Here is a 24,391-nt window from a genome sequence, read left to right as displayed (position 1 = left end):
CGGCAATCGGAACTGCATTCATGGTTTGAGGCATTTTGTGAATAATTTTTTTGTGCTAAATTAGACCTGCTGGTGGCGCTATAACAGGCCAATGTTAAAAGGCTGGCATTTGTTCCTCAACATAGTGTGAATGTGCGTGCAAAGTTTGACCGCAATCGGACGGTGCGTTCATGATTTGCGGAATTTTGTTCAAAACAAGCCACTACTGCAAACTTTAGATGTCAATCTTAGCCAATGAGGATGGAAAATCAAACACATCCGTCTTGATCATATGACTATGGAGATCATGTGTACCGATTTGCGTGACATTTGGATAAAATCGGAAGGAGTAATATAAAGAAATGTGTTTTACATAAGTCGGCCTCCTGGTGGTGCTATAAAAGGCAGATGGGAAAAATGAAGGGCAAAGGTTTTTCCTTGACCTCTAGGGAGTGCGCATACAAAGTTTTACACAGATCGGTGCAGTTATAGGTAAAAACATAAATCGGCCTGTTATAGCGCCACCATGAGGCTGATTTGAAAATTTTCAAGTGGCATTTCTTCCTCGGCATAGTGGAAATATGCGTGCAAAATTTCACCGAAATTGCATGCTGTGTTCATGATTTGAGGCATTTTGTTGAAAATGGAGCACTCCTGCAAACTTTGGAAGCCATTTTTAGCCAATCAGGATGGAATATGAAAAATCTGAAAGACAAGTTTTGTTTAATGACTATAGAAATACTGTGTACCGATTTGCGAGAGTTTTGGACAAAATCTGTAGGAGTACTGTCAAAAAATATGTTTTGCACAAATTGGCCTCCTGGTGGCGCTATAAAAGGCCCATGTGAAAAATTTGGGGCAGAAGTTTGGAATTGGCATCCAGGGAGTGTGTGTGCACAGTTTCGCTGCGATCAAGCCAACGGTGGCAGAGATTAGCTGGTGACAGACGGACACACACACGGACACACACACGGACACACGGACGGACGGACGGACGGACGGAGGGTAAAACATACTCTCTCGCTATGCCATACTCTCTCGCCATGCCTTTCGGCCTGGCGGAGACAATTATACACATTTTCAACCTTGATGGGTGACTCACCCTAGTGTCGCCCCAGGGGAGTGGCCCTGGGGTGAGGTGATCGAGTGTGAAAGCACCTTTTAAAGTGTCTTCTGATTTGTAGCTGAACAGAGAGACAAACTATTGGTGGTTCAGCTACTAGTCCATTGCAGGTGACAGGTCACCAAGGTGCTATAAGTTATATTTTGCTATAAGTTGTGAAAAACATTTCTGTATATTAACATAATATGTGATACCAAATTAATTCCAGCAAATTAAATTATAATTTTATGATCTATTGTTCTATTTTGAGATGAACATGAAAGTCTGACAACACTTTCCAATGTGTTCCATGTGTGAGAGTTTGCATAAATACCAGCAAAGCTGTTTTTGTTCCTTATTTGGTTACACAAACCAAAGCAATAAGCCAAAATATATAATTAAAAATGTTTTTAGACAAGTCATTGTATCCTGTGTCTAGAATCTGAAGATGTACATGTATATGAGAACGAATGTACACATATACCTGTATATGAGAACTATTCAATAATGCATGAGGACACAGGACAAAGGCGATCTCCAGCTGTTCACAAGGTGAGTATTTGGTCTATAAATGAAGGAATTGGTGAGCAATCTAAAGGTCAAAAGGAGAGCATTCAGAAGTTAAATTGCATTACAATTTCTAGCTTGACTACAAGTCTTATATCCACTTTTTACACTATAATAAGGGACACCAATTAATGATTAATTAATCTTTACTAAATGCCAAGGTTGTCACCTGGTGTTGGACCGTTGGGCTCCTTACACAAAGTTTTATTTATTTATTTATTCATTACTCGTTACTCGTTTTTTGTAATATTATTAAGAGGAGAATCAGTACAAAATATTAGAATGCAAGAGAACAGGAGATTTTTGCTGACACTAATTAAGTAACTGATACAGTTAAAGGAGCACTTCACCCCTGGAAGAAGTTCCAGGGGTGACCACAGGGGGGACCACAGGGGGACCACAGCGTATCACTGCCTATAACTTCAACTCCCAGAATGCTTTGGTGCCTTGTGGCAGGGGAGGTTCCATGTGGGTGTGATCTCCAACAATAACATCCCTAACATCCAAACAGCATGCCAGTGTCGCCATGTCTGCTTATTATAAGCGGCTTCTTTCTAAAATGTAGTTGATATTTGGGCTTGTTTCCAAATGTTTTGATTGCTGTTTAAACCAGTGGTTCTCAAACATGTTCATGTATTTTTCCACAGACCCCCATCTGAAATTATAATTTGTGGCAGGGAGCCCCTAACAAATATGTGTAAAAAATATTCCACATTTTGAAAAGCAAATAAAAATATTTTGCAAAAAATCCACATTTTGGACTTTTTCCCCCTCAAGATTTTTTTGTAAATAGCAGATCTACAAGCTCACAATGGGTTGCGAAGCGTTGTGAGCTTGTAGATCAGCAATTTTCAAATATATAATATCCCATGTCTAGGTAAAGTGCTCTTGGCATAGTTATTTTTCTTTTGGGCTTGTTTTCATAGACCTGGCTGCTTATTTCTCTCACAATATCTGGCAACACTGGCTGTCCTCGCAAACGTTCATCTAGTTACATATTATGTCCAAGGATTCGTTAGTGATGTCATATCACTGGGACATATAAGTATCTTCATGCAGTTTCACTTCCGTGTCGCATAGTATTGACATCACTGTCACATCCTTGGTATTATGATCCTAGCCTTTCGTGACGGTGTTTGTTTACCAGCGCTGCTACTCCACGCTGTATTTTTTTTTTCAAGCTTGCGCTTATGAAACACTACACAGGATTATTATTTCATGTCAACATTCAAGTACAACTATCAGAAGATAACTCAGGTAAAGTAATGCCTCACTCTACAAGGGCCGCTGGCCGCAGCTAATGGGAGTGGCCGAGTGGCGAAAGAAGGTTGAACAAAGTGTTACGGACACCCCATTGGGGCTGTCTTTTGAGATGGTCTGACTGAGACACGCCGAGACATGTAGTGCGGAAAGGAATGAGACCAATCTCTCATGATGCAAATAACGTCACGAATATTGCGAAGATTACTAGATATCTAAAAACACAGATTATTTAAAAAAAAAACCCAGGATCTTGTTTCTTGACTCCTAAACTTCATTAAAAGACCGAAAACTTCTTCCAGGGGTGAAGTGCTCCTTTAAGATCCCAGGGCATTTCTCCAAACTCAATTATCCCAGCAGAGTTCCTCAACCTGAACCTCAGCAACTCTCTGGTTGGAGATAAACCCACAGGCATTTCACTATGTACATAGTAGTATCGTAAACCTTGTTTGGGCTCCTCAGTATTGAGAAGAGGGGCTGGACCCGGGCCTCCAGTGGAAGTTTTGGACAATAAAAGAACAGGGGTCACCCATGAGTCACCACCTTTCATCCCAGACAAATCTACAAGAGAATACGAGTAACCTCGCCAGGCATCGCACACTACAAGACAGCAAGATGATTAGAACAGCTATAATTCTTATTCTGTCAGGTAGGCAATTCTTCTTCTAATTCTTTTGATTATAAATAATGAATTTGATGGGTTGTCTGAAAATGTAGAAGCTGTTATAATTTGTGTTGATTTTTTTCCTTATATATTTTTTTCTTTGTTGTTGTATGAAGACAGAATTTTATGCCATTCAATGAAATACCGGTACTTCTAAGTCAGGTTACTTTCGCTAGAGTACTCTATAATGATGTGCTTTCATTAGCATAACTGTAGATTGATTTCAAAATGGCTATGCATTAGTCTCAAGATAAAGATAGTACAGGACATACTATAACAGCCACCATTAACCACTTAAGCCCTATACTTCATGGTATAAAAAAACTAAACTACAAGCTCACAATTGACGCGTCGTGAGCTTGTGCTATTTTTACTATTTTTGAAAATTCAGATTTTTTTTGTTTTGACCAAAATAATATGCCCAAACTAAGGAAAATTGGTTAACATCCAACCCACAAACAGTACTTAAAACTAGTACAAAACTCTCCTTTGCTCTCGTTCCTCTCTTTAGGTATGTGTGTGGGTGAGAGCATCCTACCGGTGGGACCTCTGAGAGGGGCCGTGGGAAGCAAGGTGAGGTTCACCACCACCCTCAGCCCTCCGGCAAAGCCCTTCCTCTCCGTCAGCTGGAACTTCACAGGAGTGAACATCATTAAATCCACCAGTGTCAACGAAACGGGGGCCGGCTACGCCAACAGGATCACGCTGGACCGAACCACTGGCTCTTTGGAGCTCAGGAACCTGGCGGTGGGGGACGGTGGACAGTACAGTGTCCGCATCATACCAGACGGTGCACAGCAGATCCTACAGGGAACTGTCACTCTCAATGTGTACTATGGTGGGTCTGCTACAGTATATTGTCGCTTTAGGGCAGAACACTTGTATCTGTTATATTTCATCTTATGTTTTTTTTCACAAATGAATACGCTATTTTGTAATTTTTCGTAAAAGTAGCAAAAATACACAATCTACAAGCTCACAAATTTGTGCCACAGTGCAACGTGTTGTGAGCCTGTAGATCTGCTGAAACATTTGAAATTAAAGTGTTAACGACATGCCCAAAATAAGGACTACATGATGAAAGTGGTTAAGTCTGTCGGTGGGTTTTATCAATATTTTACCAATGAAAAGTATAATTTTGGGCATACAAGGTCTCTGACTGCCAGTGACGATATGTTAAATATATATCTTAGCTGTAACATCTTACAGTTGCGGCTATCTCCTGGCTAGAATCATGTCGAACCAAAAACAAAAAGAAAACTAATCTGTGTCAGATATTTTAAAGCAGGCTTTTACACCCTTTGTTTTACCTACCTTTATTCATTGCATTTGCCATCTTTGTTTGTCTGTTACTATATTTTATCATTTTTTTTTTTTTTTTTTCATTTATATTTGCCATTTTTATTGTACGGTATGTTAGTGGCTTATATTATTTTAATGTCATTAAATTAGTATAATATATACATAATATATCATAATATATGTATAATATCTATATTTTTTTTGAGCAAACCGTGTTGCAACTAAGCATCCATCTCCTTGCCAGCCATGATATCAGGTGTCTCAGTCACCAGCCCTGCAGCCACCCTCATAGAAGACAGGAGCTCCACCAACCTAACCTGTGATGCCACCGGCTCCATCAGCACCATAGAGTGGCTGATGGACGGTCAGCCTCTACAGCCCACTGACAGAGTCACCTTCTCCATGGACAACCAGACGGTCTTCATGAACCCTGTTCACGGTGCCAACCACGGCTACTATCAATGTCGAGTCAGCAACCCAGTCAGCACCATGACTGCAGGCCATAACCTCACGGTCAACTGTGAGTATGAGCCCCGCTGGCTGAAACACACTCACTGTAGCACGTTTCCTGACTTAACCACTGAAGACCGGGAACACATCTGTGTCATTTTAGATTTCTTTGGCTATTCAAAAAAATTGCAGATATACAAGCTCATGGCGCGGCACCGAGTGCCGCGCTATGAGCTTGTAGATCTGCTATTTTTGAAAAATCTTTTGAATATATACTTTTTTTTAAAGCGAATCAAATATTTGCTTTGATATATTTGATTCTACAAATGTCTTCTAAATCCTAACAGTTTTTTGAAAAAACTTGCTATGATATCAGTCGTGCTCAAACTTTTTTCATGTCAAAAGAATTATATGTATTTGGCCGCGGACCCCCATCTGAAAATACTTTGTTCCAGGGACCCCCCAGAAGCAAAGATTTGAGTTTAAAATGTTCGCTTTATAAAATAATATATATATTCAAAGATTTGCACACATTTTCAAGATTAAAACAATATTTCAGATCTTGCTACATGCTCGTAGCTTGTATATCTGCTATTTTTTGAATAGCTAAAGAAATCTGGTTGAGCGGAGTCCCTCGGGGCTCTATGCTAGTGTATGTTCTCTTTTCTGTTAATGTGGGGAAAGCTTTCACTGAAAATAGACTGTGCAATAAATAAGAATAGTATCCTTAACAGTAACACCTAAATAGGTGTTCTGTATTGTGTGTGTTTATGTACTGAGGTATCTCTGTTTTGTTTAATGTGAGCTCACCCAAATGATTTCCCACTCAAAACATGTTGACATGGCAATAAAGTATTGAAAGTTGAATCTTGATAAGGAAAGGACTCTACACTGTATACCTCCTAACAAGTTCCTCTTTGCTGTGCAGTTGGACCACACAACCTGTCAATACTTGGGCCAAGAGCACCTCCACCTGGCCAGAGAGTAACCCTGCACTGCAGAGCAGACTCTGTCCCAGTTGCCACCTTCAGCTGGATGTTCAATGGAAACGAGACCCATGTTAATAGATCCTTGTATGTCATAGAGAGAATGGAAGAAGAAAACACTGGAAACTATTCCTGCACAGCCAGGAACCAGGTCACCCAGCTGGAAAACTCCACTGTCATGAGTCTGAGAGGTGAGATTCAACTTATATATTAAAATACAGAAGTTTATCATTGAAACTGCTTTATACTCCTGCATTGTTACATTTTAATACATGACACATAATAAACCTTTCAAGATACATGATAAACATTTAAAGGGATGGTACTAATTACTACCAAATTATTATTATTATTATTATTATTATTATTATTATTATTATTATTATTATTATTATTATTATTATGATTATTATGATTATTACCCTTATTATTATTATTATTATTATTATTATTATTATTATTATTATTATTATTATTAATTAATTAATGTTATTCTGTTCTCCCTCCCCATGAAGCATCCTGTGATGCCCCCTGCTGGTCTTTTGCAGTATTGGTGATCAATGCACTGACAGTTGGCAGACTGCTGCAAGTGTAGATGCTGGGCAATCACATGGTTAGAAACACAGAACTTGGTGAGTTTAATCACCAGGCTTGATTTACTTCTTGTTCCCGTTACCATTAAAATCTGATGTTCTTGGTTCCCACACTGTGAGTGGTGGTGAAAGTAGCGTAGTAAAATGTTTCATTATTAAAAAAAATCATAGCAGACATTTTGACATAAAAAGTAAGGTTAACACAGATGTTACCAATGATACTTATTGATGTTGTTCCATGAAGGTCAAACAGAGTAGCTGCTCTGTCACAACATAAAATGTGTCATCAGTCCTATGCTGAAGACACACAGATATACATTTCTGTTTCTGCCTGCCACCTCAGTCTTTGTTCAGACTGTCAGCCGTAGTCCAAATCTGATTTCCTATCCAGATTGGAGTCCGATTGCAGTCTGAACAAGGCTATAAGGAATGTGTTTGATTCGCAAAAATCTGTTTCCATGTGTTGTTGTTTTTTTGCCATTCAGACTAATTCCAATCTAGTTATGCCAAACATTTTATTTAGGCTGACAGTCTGATGTATCTGAACAATCTATGTATCTATGACATGATAGAGTGGATGGACAAAACATGTGTTACAGCTAAACAATGAGAAAACATTGGGTCCCAAGGCTTAGTGACACCAAATTAAACCCTTGACCACTGTCTGTAAAAAAAAACGTGTTAACATGTAAAAGAAAAAAAAAAGGTTTCAGAAACATCAGTCATCGCTGAGGAATATTTGTAAAGTTAGATGCATCCTGAAACAATCTCTTCTGAAAAGCTCTTCATGCTTTTATTTCCAGTACTTTATTAGAGATATTATTGTAGAGATTATTGTAATGCACTTTTTGCTGGACTGAAAAAGCAGGGGTTACATAGGCCTACTGTAAACTTGACATTGTTCAGAATATGCTGCAGCCAGAGTTTAAACTCAAACCAAAACGTTTGCACACATCACTATTTTAACTTCTCTTCAGCTCCCAGGAAAACAAATAATGGAGTATTTCTTATTGTTTTGATGAAATCTGTGAATGGCTTAGCTCCTGCCTACATTGTTGACATGCTCACTGAATACACAGCGAAAAGATCATCAGCTAAAGGTCTACTCATCATACCTAGAATAAATTCTAGATCAGGTTATGGTGCATTATCGGCCTCTGGAACTCTCTACCGTTTAAGGTCCGTTACAACAGTCTTTCTTTGAAAGCGGACTGAAAACATACAAACATCTTTTTACAAACTTTTAGTTAGTATATGGTTTGTCTTATGCTGTGTTTAATTGCAATACATTCTTATCTTATGTGTTATCTTATTTTGTTTTATATATTAACTTGTATTTTTTGTTTAATCATTGCCGATATATATTTTTGAAGCACATTGTGTCTACACTTGTATGAAATGTACTATATGATTACATTTGACTTGATTGTGCATGTTGGCTCACTGGAAAGGCATTAAATGGAACATAACCTTAATTAGTATCATTGGTAAAATAAAAAAAATAAAAAGAAAGCTCATCAATGTGGCTTCGGTGAAAAATGTCTATTCTGTTTTTAGGGGGTTTTGGGTTAGTTTTTTTTGTTTTTTTTCCTTTATTTTCTTTAGACAGACAAGTGTTTAGAGACAGGACATCAAGTGCATAGAGGTGAAAGACATGACTCTGGCAGGAATTTAACCAAAGACGTTAAAGTGCAAGCATGGTCAGCGCACCAACCATTCACCACCGGTGCTCCCCATGTCATCTCTGTTTTACTAGTTAGAACAGGGACAAATAGAGGGTAGGTACAGTAGGTACAGTAGAATAACAGTTGAGAATCAAATGAAGGTCTCTGATTGCATGGTATTACTTTTATACTATCTGGTTTACGCCACCAGGCATGCAATTTCCATTTTCATTATACCCAGTCAAATCTGGAGTGTTACCTTAACCATGACAGTATAAAAGTTGACCCATCAGAGTGAAATTGATACTTGGTGTTACTACTACTTACTTAGAGTTACATAGTGTACACTGTTACACTCTGGATGTTGTTGTGTACAGTGAGAACCATGACCCCTTGTCAACAATGAGGTTCAAGTTTTGTATTTTCATCCCTCATGGCTACTTACTAATGAGGCGCAGTTTACAGAGCTAGTTCAGGCCAGGCAACTTAAGGGATTGGGGCAACCGATCAGGTGACTAGTCGCATGCACTTTTCCTCCTGATCGGGTGGTTATAGGTACTGCGCTGTTACCTGCTCACTCTGGCTGCCCTGTCTTGCTGAGCTGACGTGTGTCGCTACTGCTGCTGCTGTTGCTGAGATCCTGCTACCGCTGCTTACCTGCTGCTGCCCATGAAGTCATCCCACCCGCCTCCCCGGCATCCACCTGTAGGCTCTGTTTCTAGATCCCCTTGGGGGTTTAATTCATTCCCTGTAAATGCTAATTGGCATGTAACATTCATTCAAATGTTATCCTTACAGGGAATGAATGGATTCAGAGGCCTGACGCCAAACTATGCTTCCTCTTGTTTCTATACCATGCTCAAGCTTGCTAAATATATATTGCTAATAAATATATATTCTAATCCAATCTAAGAGTTGTCTGACTGAACTACTGTAAATACATAAAATATCACTTACTACTGTACTGTATATTATGTCTCAAATTCTTCCCATTCATGAAGTAATTTGCTTATGACAGAGAACCATGAAAGTAGATCCAACAAGAGCATCAATCAGCGGGAGGATCATTAACCCATCAAGACCTGAAGCCGAGTCTACAAATGTCTTCTAAACAGTATTCTGAAAAACGTATGTTTCTATATCAGTGTTGCTCAAACTTTTTCATGTCAAGGACCCCCAAAATGATATGTATTTGGCCGCCAACCCCCATCTCAAAATATTTTGTTCCAGGGACCCCCCAGAAGCAAAGGCTTCAGTTAAAAATGTTCGCTTTAAAAGAATATATGTTCAAAGGTTTGCACACATTTTCATGATTTTTCAAAAATAGCAGATCTACAAGCTCGTAGCGCGGCACAACCATTTCTGAGACAATGTTGTATAAGTCACACAAAGGAAATAAACAGAATGTTTATGAAGATTCACATTGCTTTTGTTTTGTATGTACATGCATGTCTGTGTTTAGATAAAGGTGTGTACCACAACATGTGGTTTTCCAGTATGTGTACGTGCAGCTTGATAGTGGGCCATAAAAACCTTTCCCAACTCCAGCCATACACCATCAATTATTCACCTGAACCAAAGGTCACATGGCCTACGGTAAAGAGGAAGTTGTTCCTGCATGTGAGCGTAAATCGATCCCAGGTCTATGCTGATGGAAGCAGATGTCCACTGATGACCAGAGGGGACAGACATGGACATTTCTGCCATCTATATCATCCTGTCCACACTCACAGGTGCTGTAAACACACCATACAGTACTGTATGTATGTATGTATGTATGTATGTATGTATGTATGTATGTATGTATGTATGTATGTATGTATGTATGTATGTATGTATGTATGTATGTATGTATGTATGTATGTATGTATGTATGTATGTATGTATGTATGTATGTTGTGTGCCTGTAAAAATAGCTGTTAATCCTTTCACTGAAGATGTAAGATGTCATGAACTTGAAACTATGAACATTTGATATACTGTATTATGTCCTTATAAGTTGGTTTTAAGCAAAACTAATATAATATTGACTGGAGCTCTAGTTGATCAGGTAGGCCTATTGAATAAATACATAAGGTGGACCTTTAAGCACATGTTGGAAAATAAATCGTTGCATTCCCGTTAATGACACCCTACTACAGTAAATGAAGTTACTGTAGTGTACTTCCTTGTTTGGAGCATGTTTTACTGCTGGTGCAAGTTCAAAGTGATTATCTGAATCACCTTGTTGTTTTCGTGACAACAGTATACCCCAGAAGTTAAAGCTGCAATCCGGAACTTATTAGTAAAAAGAAAATGATAAAATTATTGGTTAAAATTATATTTTCGGGGGTGTCTCTTGAGCTTGGTAGCCTGATAAACCATCCCGGTCACGTGAATTCATATTATCATGTGTCTCCTGCAGACCGGTCTTGCCCCAAATGCTGGGTGGGCGGTTGGCAGAAACCAAAAAGTGGAAGAGCCAATCAGCGTCTGTCAATCACAGGGCCCTGAGCGCAGACGCTGATTCCACTTTTTGGTTTCTGCAAAACGCCCACCCAGCGCCTGGGGCCAGACCCAGAAGACACATGATAATGTGAATTCACACGACAGGGATGGTTCACCAGGTTATGAGCTTGGTGCCCCGGGCTGCAGCCCCTACAGCTCATGCGTTAAGCAGGGCCTGAAAGTAATGTATTGCAGCTTTAAATAGTCAGGCCCCCCCATTCCCCCCATTGAGTCTCCTATTGACCAACACGGTCATCAAATTATTGGCTCAGGAATGCGACAAAAACAAAAAAATCTCCATGAATTCTCCATGAAGGCTTCATGGGGTTTGTAATGGATAGAAAGTCATTATTTGGGTGAACTACTCCTTTAAGCTGGAGAGCTGCTAGATTAGACTAACTGTGTGAATATGAACCCTGATTTGTACTTCTTGATGAGTTATTTTCGGCAAGTGATGCCAGTTGTTTTCCACCTATTACACTATAACCAAAGTCATACATGTATTCCTACAGTTTCAGGTCTGAGTACAGGGGTGCTCCCAGCACAAACGTATGGAGCTGTGGGACGTAGCGTGACATTTACCACCACACTCAACTCCACCGAGAAACCACTTCTATCTGTGACCTGGACAAATTATAGAAATACCACCATAACAAATACGACAACACCTGCACCAGAATATAAAGACCGGATCACTCTCAACAACTATACTGGTTCTCTAGAGCTCAGAAGTCTGACTTTAAATGATGAAGGAGAATACAGAGTTGCCATTACAACAGCTGATGGAGATCGGTGGGCAGGAACAACAACATTGGGAGTGTACGGTGAGTGAATAAACAAGAATCAGCACAAGTTTTACGGCTGTCCTATTCTTCATCAGGAATAATTACCCTTTTTGCTAACCATTTATAATAGGTGTTTGTAATAAGCATTAGAGTTAATAAGACCTGTATACGTTTGTACAATATGCTATGTGTTAATACGACTATATCAATAATGTAATTGCAATGGGTTACGGTTTATTGTTTATTGTTAGATTATAAGACAATTAGAAGCGCTTATAAGAAACGTGTTAATAGTTTATAGACTGCTTAAGAAGATTAATAAAAGCCTTATGAGTTTCTTAAAGTGGTTTATAATAGCCTTACAGACGCATGTATTCAATCTCACTATCATGTCACTGTTTGTTCAGTGAAGCATAAAAACACACTTTAAAGAAACAACTTTAAAGAAGCAACTATAAGAAACGTTATAGCTTTTATAATGAGGTGTGATCTCTCTGGATAGCTACACTGGATAAGGAAGAATACATGTTAATGCAAAAGCATGCAGCACACATTTAAATCTGAATGTGAACAGAACAGATCTTGATGAAATTCAGCCAGGTGTAAACTTGAATGGATGCTTCATTATCCAGATAAGATGTATCCAGATATACATTCAAATGTAAGGTCTACTCTAAATAGTTACTAACCACCTAAAGGTGCAGATTTTTTATCAAATCATTGTAATCACATCAATAGTATTTTTTTTTCTGTAACAGGGGTTCCCCTGTCTCTCCAGCTCTTTAATAATGAACAGAAAATACATTGTCAGGTCACAAATTTCATCCAATCGGGAGATATCCCATTTACAGTCTATACCAACTGAAAAAAGCCGATCTACAAGCTCACAACACGTTGCAACGCGTTGTGAGCTTGTGTATCTGCAATTTACGTCTAATGTTTGCCTTAAAGGGATAGTTCACCCCCAAAATGACTTTTTTTCTATCTATTAGTCACCCCATGGAGACTTGAATTCATTGTCGCATTTCTAAGCCAATAATTTGATGACCGGCAGCGGTTACGGTAGGAGACACAAAGAGTCTCCTTTGTGTCTCCTACAGGAACCGCTGTCTACCGGTCCGCTGGTCATCAAATTATTGGCTTAGGAATGCGACAAAAACTAAAAAATATCCATGAATTCAAGTCTCCATGGGGTGACTAATCGATAGAAAGAAAAAAAAGTAGTAAATTTTTGGGTGAACTATACCTTTAAATGCCTATTTTCATAGAATGTATTACAAGTCCAAAATAAGGATGCTATAGGGTTCATGTGTTTAACACTGAGGTTTTGTCTGTGTGCCATGATGAGCAGCGCCTGTGAGTAATCCCATCATCACCAGACCTACAGCCACGCTCATAGAAGGACGAAGCTACACCAACCTAACCTGTAGCGCCTCGGGCTCCATCCAAATCAGAGAATGGCTGAAGGATGGTCAGCCTCTCAACTCCAGTGACAGAGTCACCTTTTCCCCGAACAAAGGCATAGTCTCTATTAACCCTGTCAACAGAAGTGACAATGGGGAGTATGTATGTAAACTATCCAACCCTGCCAGCTCTGCATATGCCTCCTATCGACTGGTTGTAAACTGTGAGTAAAGATCAATCACATACAGTAGATGGGAAGGGTGCTATTAGTATGTATTAATAATCTACTCGACAGGTGTACGTGGTATAATCTATGTACTTTGACCTTATCTTCTGTTTTTACATGGCCCAAATGCAGACCATTTACTTCTATATCTTTTGTGATAACAGAAATTGGTGTTTGACGATTATTATTTGGAAGGTTACGTGCTTATTGTTCATCTGTGCCACTCATTATATACCTACAATGATAGGCCTTTTATTATGAACATACCTGAATTGTTTCTACATTTTGCATGAAGAGTTCATTTTATTCCTTCTTCTTTATATTAAAAATTCAGTATACGTACTCATTTTTAATACTGCCATACTGACCATGGTTGCTAGGCCACTAGCTACCTACAGTATATACATTGTATTCTGCGCAAAATAGCATCATTGTTTTGAAATACATAAATCAATAAGAGAAAAGTAAACCTATGGCAGTAACCCTAAAGTTACTCTTGTGGATCTCTGGACATGATCTCTTTCCATCCAGGCCTCCGTCTGGTCTGGCATCTTATGAACTATTTTGTAGAACGGACATCGTTTTTGTTGTTGTTGTTTTTGTTGTTTTTCATTGTGGTTGATATTGTTATGAAACTTTTTGCGTTCTTCCAGACGGACCTGACCCCATAAATGTGTTGGGGCCAGCTGCACCCGTGATAGATTCTCAAATCCTCCTATACTGCTCTGTCATGTCCGTCCCACTTGCCACCTTCAAATGGTCCTTCAATGAGCGGGACACAGGAGTGCGTGATGCTGGATACATCATAGAAAATGCCAGCTACGACCACAACGGGAACTACACCTGTGAAGCCAACAATGCCATTACGCGTAACGCAAGCACTTATGTCTACTCCCTGGCGATAAAAGGTATTCTGAGGACAGGAAGTCGATATCTGAAATAAATACTTTCAACCAGAGTGGCAATACAGTAAATGTTGTGATGTGAATGTGGGTGTATTGATTGATATGGATGACAATGTGACCATGCCATTTTTCAGAGGCACAAGTAGGCAGTATTGTCCAGCAGAAAGCAGAAAGAAAGACTGGTTGCAGTTGTGAAAGCAGGATCTACAATATTTGATGGATGAATATCAATGTGCTCATGGAAGAAGATTTACAAAATGCACACGTGTTCCAAAAATATGTGATTGAGTGTGTGTGTGTGTGTGTGTGTGTGTGTGTGTGTGTGTGTGTGTGTGTGTGCGTGCGTGCGTGCGTGCGTGCGTGCGTGTGTGTGTGTTTGCAGCTAAAGACCCCATCCCACCCCCATCACTAAGTCCAGGGGCAGCTGCAGGAATAGGGGTTGGGGTCACATTGGCTGTGGTGATACTGGTTATTGTATTTCTCTACTTTGGCGTGACCCACCAATGGTGAGTTTGATAATACAATGTTGACATGAAGTGCCGCACTGCATTTCAAATATGAATATTATAATAAAATAACCATCACCCCATTTAAAGCTGATGGTAGTCTGACAAAATAATTGTAAATCAAAACATTATGGGTTACTGAAGTTATGTATATATTAGGACTTATCTAGACATCTTTAGCTGTCTATGTTTACATACTGTAAATAGCATCGTCTGTGATTCAGAACTTTTTAGTGGTGAATGTCACGTTCACAAATGTAAATGATTCAAATCAGGCTTTATTTCTATGTTTACAAAGCAACATTTGTAAAAGACAGGGCTTAGTCATTGTTTATAGTTACAGTATGAAAGTAGCAATGGTTCAACTGAAAGTATTTGCTTTATATTGTTCAGGAAGAAAACAACAGAGCAACAAAGGCAAGGTACAGTACGGTAACATTTGTATTTTCCCCACACAAACATTGTTACGTCTCTAAATATTTAAGCTTTCCTCTAAGCTTTTCCAAATACATGAAATAGGTTGATTGAGTATTACAATTATTAGAGGTTTCTAAACTTATTTTGTAGTTTAGATTTACTGCACTGTATGTTTTGCAGTTTACAGGCAAAGTATTTGTCATGTAATGGTGTATTTTGCTCCTGTAAATACCTCAAAAGGTCTAAGAATTGATAAGAACCATATCCATTTTGAAACATACATGACCCATGAAATGTAGCCAATCTAAATCAACTGGAGTGCGTGTTATGCATTATCAGTAGTTTTCATCCCTGCATGTCTTCAGCTACAGTGTGTGTAAGAGCCTTATTTAAAAGAAATCTGTATTTGAGTATTTGAGTATTTTGAGTATTTGTTTGACACTTCATGATTGCTATTATTTTGTACAGGCTTGTGAGTTTGCAGTTAATTAAGTTCATGAGTCAATTAATAGAACAGCCAATGATTAGAAGTCAGCTAATTCATTCTGTATCAACAGCAGCTGTGTCCAGCAGGTTTGTCAGTTTAGAGCTGAAAGTCTAGGAGCAAACACAGTTTTTTGACCCAACTTTAGAACCACCTTAAGAACCTCATTTAGAAACCAACTTAGAACACCTTTTTGGATTTGTATTTCATGTTTTTGTTTGTTCTGTGCACTTTTTATTCACTGAAGAAGTTAAAACTCATCAAGGTGTGATTTTTTGGAGTCAAGCTTATTGCTTCTTGGGCTTTTACTGGAACTACGAATTGGAACGATACAGTGTGAATGTACTACAGCGTTTAGATGATGAGATTAAAGGGTCATCAATCAACACCAAGCACGTTATCTATAATTATATGAGCATCCACACTGATGTTGTCATTATCCTCATGGTGTGGACTCTGACTGCCACCAGACTGATTTTGTAAATGATTTAAATGAACCAGATGCTATATTCATCCTAGCATTTCATGGTGTAGCTGACCTGCAATGGCAAACAGAAATAACTATTGTACATGTCGGGTGCATTACATTTCCTCGGTCATCATGGCTTTTCTAAAGACCATTGCATCACGTGTTTTTGGTATGGCAGCTGCAAATAGAAGACCTGAAGATGGACAGAGTAGAGGGCACCCAATGACACACACACCGGTTGTATCACCACCTAAAGACAGCAGGACATCGCCACGTCCTCATACCTCGGCCACCGAAGAACCACCAGGTCAGAAACAACATTAAAGCACAGCATGTGACTATGTTTGGATTAGGACATGAATATTAGTTTAAGCTGCCATGATAAATGATAAGACAGTTTGATGTTATACTTGCCGACACAAAGCCAACAAATAATTTCGTTCTTACTTTTGTCTGTCTGTCTGTCTGTCTGTCTGTTCTCTCTGATTCTCTCAAACACACAAACTCTCATACATGAAGTTGGTCATGAGTATGAAAACATGAGACACGAAAGAAAGAAAGGACCAAGACTTCCCCCCCCAAGAGTGAGTATCTACAGTACGTCATGCACAGTGAAATCCTGAAAGTTAATTTAGCACTGAAACACTGGCCGAGAATGGTTTTCCTATTTTTGGGATAAAGATATATTCAGTCTTTTAACGTGCCACTGAACACAGAAAAAAGCTTTTCTACACTGAAATGTTTACTTTTAAACTATTACCCAAGGATCATTAACAAGAAGGAAATATACCAATTCCAGTTTCACTTGTTTATCCTGTATCATGTACAGTATGGGTTCTCTCTCCTGATTGGATGAAATTGGAGACCTAGACTGAGAATGTATGTTTATGTATGTTTACTAAAGAGTTGGAGACCCCTGTTACTGAACAAACTCTATATAGCAAAGGCTACTTTGCTTACTATTGGAATATAGAGCTATATAACAAAGAAAGATCACAAACAGCATATTTTAATGTACTGTTTTAGCCTACTGTAGATGACTTGTTAAAAGTCGCTTTTTACTTGTGTTTAGGTACACCATGATTCAAGCCCATATGCAACAACAATTCCGTAAGTCTTTTTTTTTCACTTTCACTATCACTATCACTATGTTTATATAGGCATTCACTTAAATGTATTGTGGCGTCTGACACCAACCCGGCACAGAGAACAGACACAGTTCAGGCTTCAAAGCTCAATTTATTAAAGGGAAACTTAACAGTTCATGGGGGCATGCATCTCAGGCAAAAACAACTTAGGTTCTTCCCGCATCAGGGGTTAGTAGGGGGTAAGGGTAAACAGAGTAGGCTTCATGATCGCTCGTACATTGCCTATAAAACAAAAGAAACATAACATGAGCTTTGCATTCAACCATAGCATTGATCACTATTAACACTGAGAAATGAGTGGAGTGTATCGCTTACCGCCGGACGGTGTTTCCCCAGGGAGAGTCAAGAGTGAGTGAGCCTGAGTGAGCTGCCTTTGTAAACTCAGCCCAGCTGCCTTCTGATTGCCCAGCACGCAGGTGTCATCATTTCCAACTGATTGAGGATGCAGAGTGGCACGTACCGCCCCTCAATCAGTTGCCCTAGGCAACGGGGCTGTCTGAGGTGCTGGACTCTAGGCTCCTCACTCTGGCTCTCACTGTAGGAAAACTCACCTGACCGGCGGGACTGGAGTGAGGCTCCACACATCCCCCCCCTAAGCTCGCCGCTCGTGCCGGGAGCTTCAGGTCCTCCTTCCTCATAAAGGCGAGACATGGCATCGGCGTGTTGAATGGCTTTCCCGGGCCGATGCTCGACCTTGAAACGGTAGTTCTGTAACTCTAGGAACCAGCGGGTGATGCGGTCGTTCCGGTCCTTGTTAGTGGCCATCCACTTCAGCGGGGCGTGGTCAGTGATAAGGGTGAACTCTCGACCCCAGAGATAGTATCGAAGGTGGTGAATGGCCCATTTCACTGCAAGGCCCTCCTTCTCCACCGTTGCATAATTCCTCTCGTGTTTCAGCAGTTTTCTACTGATGAACGTCACCGGGTGTTCATCTCCGTCGATAACCTGGGACAGGACGGCCCCCAGACCCGTCCCGGACGCGTCCGTGTGGAGAATGAAGGGCTTCTTAAAATCAGGGGCCACCAGCACTGGCTCTTCACAGAGGGCCCTCTTTAGCGTCTGGAAGGCCCGCTCACTTTCCTCTGTCCATTTTACATGGTTTGGCAACTTCTGTCGGGTTAAGTCGTACAGAGGGGCTGCAACCGTAGCAAAGTGGTTAATAAACTTTTGATAGTATGACATTAAACCAACAAACGATTTCACCTGCTTTTTGGTGACAGTACGGGGCCAATTCCGTATCTTCTCGACTTTCCTCTCTTGTGGCTTCACACAGCCACGCCCTATGGTATATCCCAGGTAGTCTGTCTCCGTTAATCCCACCCGACACTTCTTGGCATTAGCAACCAGCCCTGCTCGTCGTAGGGCCCCCAAGACGGCTTCCAGGTGCAGCAGGTGGTCAGTCCAGGTGGCGCTGTGAATGACGATGTCGTCAAGATAAGCAGCAGCGTATGCCCGGTGGGGCCGGAGCACTCTGTCCATCAGGCGCTGGAAAGTAGCGGGGGCTCCGTGGACACCAAATGGGAGAACTGTGTATTGGAAGAGACCGTCTGGGGTGGTGAAAGCCGTCTTTGGTTTGGACCTCTCGGTCAGGGGCACCTGCCAATAGCCTTTGGTCAGGTCTAAGGTGCTGACGAATCGGGCGGGGCCTAACCGCTCGATCAACTCGTCCACCGGGGCATGGGGTAGGCATCAAAGACGGAGACGTCATTGAGCTTGCGAAAGTCATTACAGAACCTTAGTGAGCCGTCGGGTTTCGGCACAATCACTATTGGGCTTGACCACGGGCTGAAGGACTCTTCGATGACACCTAGCTGCAGCATCATCTTGACCTCCTCTCTGATCGCTTCCCTTCGGGCCTCCGGGATGCGGTAGGGGCGTAGCCTCACCACCTCCCCTGGCGAGGTTTGGATATCATGCTGGATGACACTGGTTCGGCCGGGGAGGTCAGAGAAAACATCCCGGCTCCGACCCAGCATCTCCTTGATGTCCTGGAGTTGTGCGGGTGCGAGGTCCTCTCCTATGACGACTGGGGGTGGGGCCTGGGGAGAAACGGACGTTAACAGGGCCGAGGAGGGCAGAGGACCAGCCGGGGTCCATTTTTTAAGAATATTTACATGGTACAACTGTTGACCTTTCCGCCGGCCCGGCTGGCTTACCGTGTAGTTGACAGGCCCCACCTTTTCCACGATTTCATAGGGTCCCTGCCACTTGGCGAGGAACTTACATTCACTGCTAGGCACTAGAACCAGGACCTTCTCGCCCACTTGGAATTCCCGGACGCGGGCCCCCCGGTTGTAGGTGCGACATTGGGCCGCCTGTGCCTTCTCCATGTGCTCCCGGACGATGGGCCAGACGCGCCTCGCCCTCTCCTGTAAGACGTCAACGTGTTCTATTACGCTGCGGTGGGGCGAGGGCTGGCTCTCCCACGCCTCTTTGGCCAGGTCCAGTAGGCCCCGGGGGTTTCGGCCATAGAGCAATTCAAACGGGGAGAAGCCTGTGGACGCCTGGGGCACCTCCCGTATGGCGAACAGGATGTAGGGCAGCAGCTGGTCCCAATTCTTGCCGTCAGCTTCTACCAGCTTTTTCAGCATTTGTTTAAGGGTGTGGTTGAATCTCTCGACCAAGCCATCAGTCTGGGGGTGGTACACCGAGGTGCGGATTCGCTTAACGTTCAACCATCTATATAGTGTCGTCATTACCCTTGACATGAAACACGTACCCTGGTCCGTTAACACCTCCTCTGCGATTCCCACCCGGCTAAACAACAAGAAGAGCTCCCTCGCTACCGCTTTAGCTGTCGCGGCGCGTAACGGTATCGCTTCGGGATAACGGGTGGCATAGTCCAGTATCACCAGAATGTATCTGTGTCCTCGGCCAGATTTCGGCAGGGGGCCGACGACGTCCATGGCCAGGCGAGCGAACGGAGTGCCAATGATGGGTAGGGGGACCAGCGGGTTGCGTTGGCTAGGCCGTGGAGCTGACCTCTGGCACTCGGGGCAGCCTCTGCAGAAGTCCTCGACTGCTCGTTTGACCCCGGGCCAGTAGAAGCGAGCCAGGATGCGGTCATAGGTCTTTTGGACCCCCAGGTGTGCCCCCAGCTGATGAGTGTGCGCTAAAAAGAGGACTCGGGAGACATAATTCTTTGGAACCAACAATTGTTCAACGAGGTCCCCCCCCTTAGCTTTCACCCCCCTATACAGTAAGCCATTTTTTACCAAAAAATGAGGTGTTGCAAGTTCACTCACCCCCACGCATAGTTGGCCGTCTATGGCCGACACAGTCTGACGTGCCGCCTCTAGGTTGGGGTCAGACCACTGGGACGTAGCAAATTCACCCTTCGGGCCGGGGCCCCCGGCCTCGGCTTCAGGGAACTCAGCAAACGGGTCACCCTCCTCTGGTGTGGTGGACTTCTCTCCCTCCCTCCCACTGGCGGCGCCGTTGTCATCCCCCGAGCTCCCGCTCAGAGGCACGGCGGACATGGGCCGGAAAGCCGGACATGCGGCCCTGGGAGTTCGTCCTCGTCGGGGGGGCCCTGTACGCAGGCCGGGCGACCAGTACCGGTCGAAGATGACGCAGTCAGTCCCGATGAGTAGTGGTACCGGGAGGTTTGGGACGACGCCCACTAGAATGACAACGTCACCTCTGGGAGTCTGGACCCGGATGTGGCATACCGGATAGCGCCGCATGTCTCCATGTACACAGGTGACAGGTACGGTGGCGTCGCTGACCGGCCCCGCCAGGTCAGCTCGGACCAGGGTGACCACACTCCCGGAGTCGATGAGGGCGTGGGTGTCGACACCATCCACCTTCACCGGCAGGGTGGCGTGTTGTTGGCCGGCGCTTCCGGAGTGGAGACAGGGACGTGGAGCCTCGGAGCTCGCTGCAGACGGCATGGACACGTCTCTGTCTCGATCTGGGCAGGCCCATGAGATGTGGTCTGCCTGACCACAGACGTAGCACCTCCTCTGGGACTGGGACGCCCGAGGTGCTCTCTCAGTCGGGGTTGCAGGCTTCGGCTGTGGAGGGGTCGGCGTTCCTCTCCGACGATCTCGGCTGGGTCTCTCTTCCTGGGCGGGTTTCTGCGTCTCCATCCTTGTTGTCCTCAGCATTTCCGAGCTGACCTGGTAGTTCTCGAGCAGGGCCACGAGGGCATCTACCGAGGCAGGACTAACTTGGGACGCGTACTTACGAGCCTCCGGCGGCAATGAGCGGATACAGCGGTCAATTATAAGTCTTTCAATCCACGGGGGCTCCCCCGCACTGGTGAGCCAACTGCGAGTGAGTCGCGTTAGGGCCGCGACCTGCGGCCGCGGGGGCTGGGTGGCACAGTAGTTCCAATTGTGAACGCGCTGAGCCCTGGCAGGCAGGCTGTAGCCCTGGCTGGAGAATATGGCAGCCTTTAGCTTATTGTAGTCTCGGGCGTCGGCCAGGGAGAGATCGCGGCAGACGCGCTGGGCTTCTCCCGTCAGAAACGGGGCGATAATGCTGGCCCAGTCTACTACTGGCCAACGCTCCCGAGCAGCCGTCCGTTCAAACAGCTCGAGGTAGGCCTCGATGTCATCTTCAGGGCCTAATTTGGTCAGCACGTCACTTGGAGGGCGGGGAGCCGTAGCGTCCTTATCAATTTTTTTTAACAATTGCTGCACAGCATTTTGTAAGTCTGTTTGGCTCTTCAGCAAAGCTGTGAGCGCATTAGCATGTTCCATGATCTGTGTTTGGTGTGGGTCAGACTACCTGTATTCTCCACCATATGTGGCGTCTGACACCAACCCGGCACAGAGAACAGACAGTTCAGGCTTCAAAGCTCAATTTATTAAAGGGAAACTTAACAGTTCATGGGGGCATGCATCTCAGGCAAAAACAACTTAGGTTCTTCCCGCATCAGGGGTTAGTAGGGGGTAAGGGTAAACAGAGTAGGCTTCATGATCGCTCGTACATTGCCTATAAAACAAAAGAAACATAACATGAGCTTTGCATTCAACCATAGAATTGATCACTATTAACACTGAGAAATGAGTGGAGTGTATCGCTTACCGCCGGACGGTGTTTCCCCAGGGAGAGTCAAGAGTGAGTGAGCCTGAGTGAGCTGCCTTTGTAAACTCAGCCCAGCTGCCTTCTGATTGCCCAGCACGCAGGTGTCATCATTTCCAACTGATTGAGGATGCAGAGTGGCACGTACCGCCCCTCAATCAGTTGCCCTAGGCAACGGGGCTGTCTGAGGTGCTGGACTCTAGGCTCCTCACTCTGGCTCTCACTGTAGGAAAACTCACCTGACCGGCGGGACTGGAGCGAGGCTCCACAGTATAATGTTGTGAAAAGACAGACAGACATACACAGACACACGTGTGTGCGCACACACACACACACACACACACACACACACACACACACACACACACACACACACACACACACACACACACACACACACACACACACACACACACATACACACACAACCTTTATAGATCTGTAGGATCGGAATTGGAAAAGATACATGAGGACATTGTTTCGCTGTATGTTTTACTAGGTACTGTATATTATATCATGTTATTGATTATAACCTCCATCTCTGTATGTCTCTACCCCATCCCCATCCCCATCCCCATCTCTCTGTCTGTCTGTCTGTCTGTCTGTGTGTCTCTCTCTCTCTCTCTCTCTCTCTCTCTCTCTCTCTCTCTCTCTCTCTCTCTCTCTCTCTCGCTCTCTCTCTCTCTCTCTCTCTCTCTCTCTCTCTGCCTATGTAATTCATATTACATCATATAAAGAAGAGGAGAGGAACTTCTCTAAATCATCTCTAAAAACTTAAGCTTTCCTCACAAATACGTAGGATGATTGAGTATTACGATTACTAGAGGTTATGTTAGCTTTTTATTTTCTAAATGTATTTTATAGTTTAGATTTACATCACTGTATGTACTGTATTTTGCAGTATACAGGCAAAGTATTGTCATGTAATGGTGTATTTTGCTCTTAACACCTGTAAATACCTCAAAAAGTCTAAGAATTGATAAGAACCATCCATTTTGAGACATATATGACCCATGAAATCTAGCCAATCTAAATCAACTGCCATCCAGAAAGATTTTTTTAATGATTAAATTAATGAACAAATTAATACTTTACATTTTTGGTAATTTGTCAGAGGTGGTGTTCCTGACTAAATTTGGAATCATGAAGTTCTTCAATCCAGAGCTTAAGAGTTCACCTTTTTTCAAAAGTAATTACTACTGTTCTTCCCATCTGTAATAGATTTACATTATTATACATTTTTATTATTTGTATGTCTTAAAAATATATGACTGGCATTATTTTATTTTTAGTCTCAACATAGCCTACAAAGAGTGCAAAGCTGAACAATGTGCAAGACAAGCAAGATGAAACATTCTAGTTATGCATTTTCCCCTTTTTTTGCCTGCCTTATTCTTATCTGCCTTAATTGTGGGTTGCAGTGGCTCTGGAGCCTCCTGGCTTCGTGTTGAAGTGTCCTTGAACAATACATTCTAACCCCTTCTGAAACCCTAATCCCTTCTGCACCCCTAACTGCGTCACTAAGTGATTAAATAAAGAAAATAATATTTGCAATTTCTTGCCAATAGCCCATACTGTATCGATTTTGCCAGCATAGTATAATATGATTTTTCTTTAAATTATAGAATGATGCTTTTTTTGACAGCATACATATAGAATTTAATTTTGACAGAATACACAAAGACAATATTGTGTATGACGTATTCTCATTGGAATTATAGTATGATGTTATGAACTTCCCTCTACCCATACTTGTTTTGGAATAGTCTTCAAAATAGCGGACGGTGGAAATTGCCCCAAGGGCAATTTGTCCTGAATTTGAATGTAGCCCAGAAAAGGCTCAGTTACAGGAACTGATGTCAGACCCGGGCTGGATTTTGTGATGACTTGAAGTCTGGTTTGTTTTATTTTCATCTGTATATACAGTAAATGCATGTGTGTGTGTATATTTTGCATGTATTT

The 24,391-nt window shown here is 42.5% G+C and overlaps 1 protein-coding gene across 1 annotated transcript; it reads left to right on the top strand.

The window, feature by feature from the left end:
* Positions 1-1,588: 1,588 nt before the first annotated feature.
* LOC308083511 (cell adhesion molecule CEACAM1-like) lies at positions 1,589-7,393 on the top strand (the record flags this gene model as incomplete). Its single annotated transcript, XM_080425824.1, has 6 exons — positions 1,589-1,633; positions 3,238-3,319; positions 4,084-4,410; positions 5,119-5,394; positions 6,253-6,501; positions 7,389-7,393. The coding sequence occupies 6 exons, from the start codon at positions 1,589-1,591 to the stop codon at positions 7,391-7,393; spliced, it is 984 nt and encodes a 327-aa protein (XP_080281950.1).
* Positions 7,394-24,391: the final 16,998 nt, after the last annotated feature.

This window comes from Gymnoscopelus braueri (assembly GCF_963280865.1).
Source record: "Gymnoscopelus braueri genome assembly, chromosome: 4".
In the NCBI taxonomy this organism is placed as follows: domain Eukaryota; kingdom Metazoa; phylum Chordata; class Actinopteri; order Myctophiformes; family Myctophidae; genus Gymnoscopelus; species Gymnoscopelus braueri.
The sequence above is the reverse complement of the archived record's forward strand: the minus strand, read 5'-3'. Positions and strand labels throughout refer to the sequence as shown.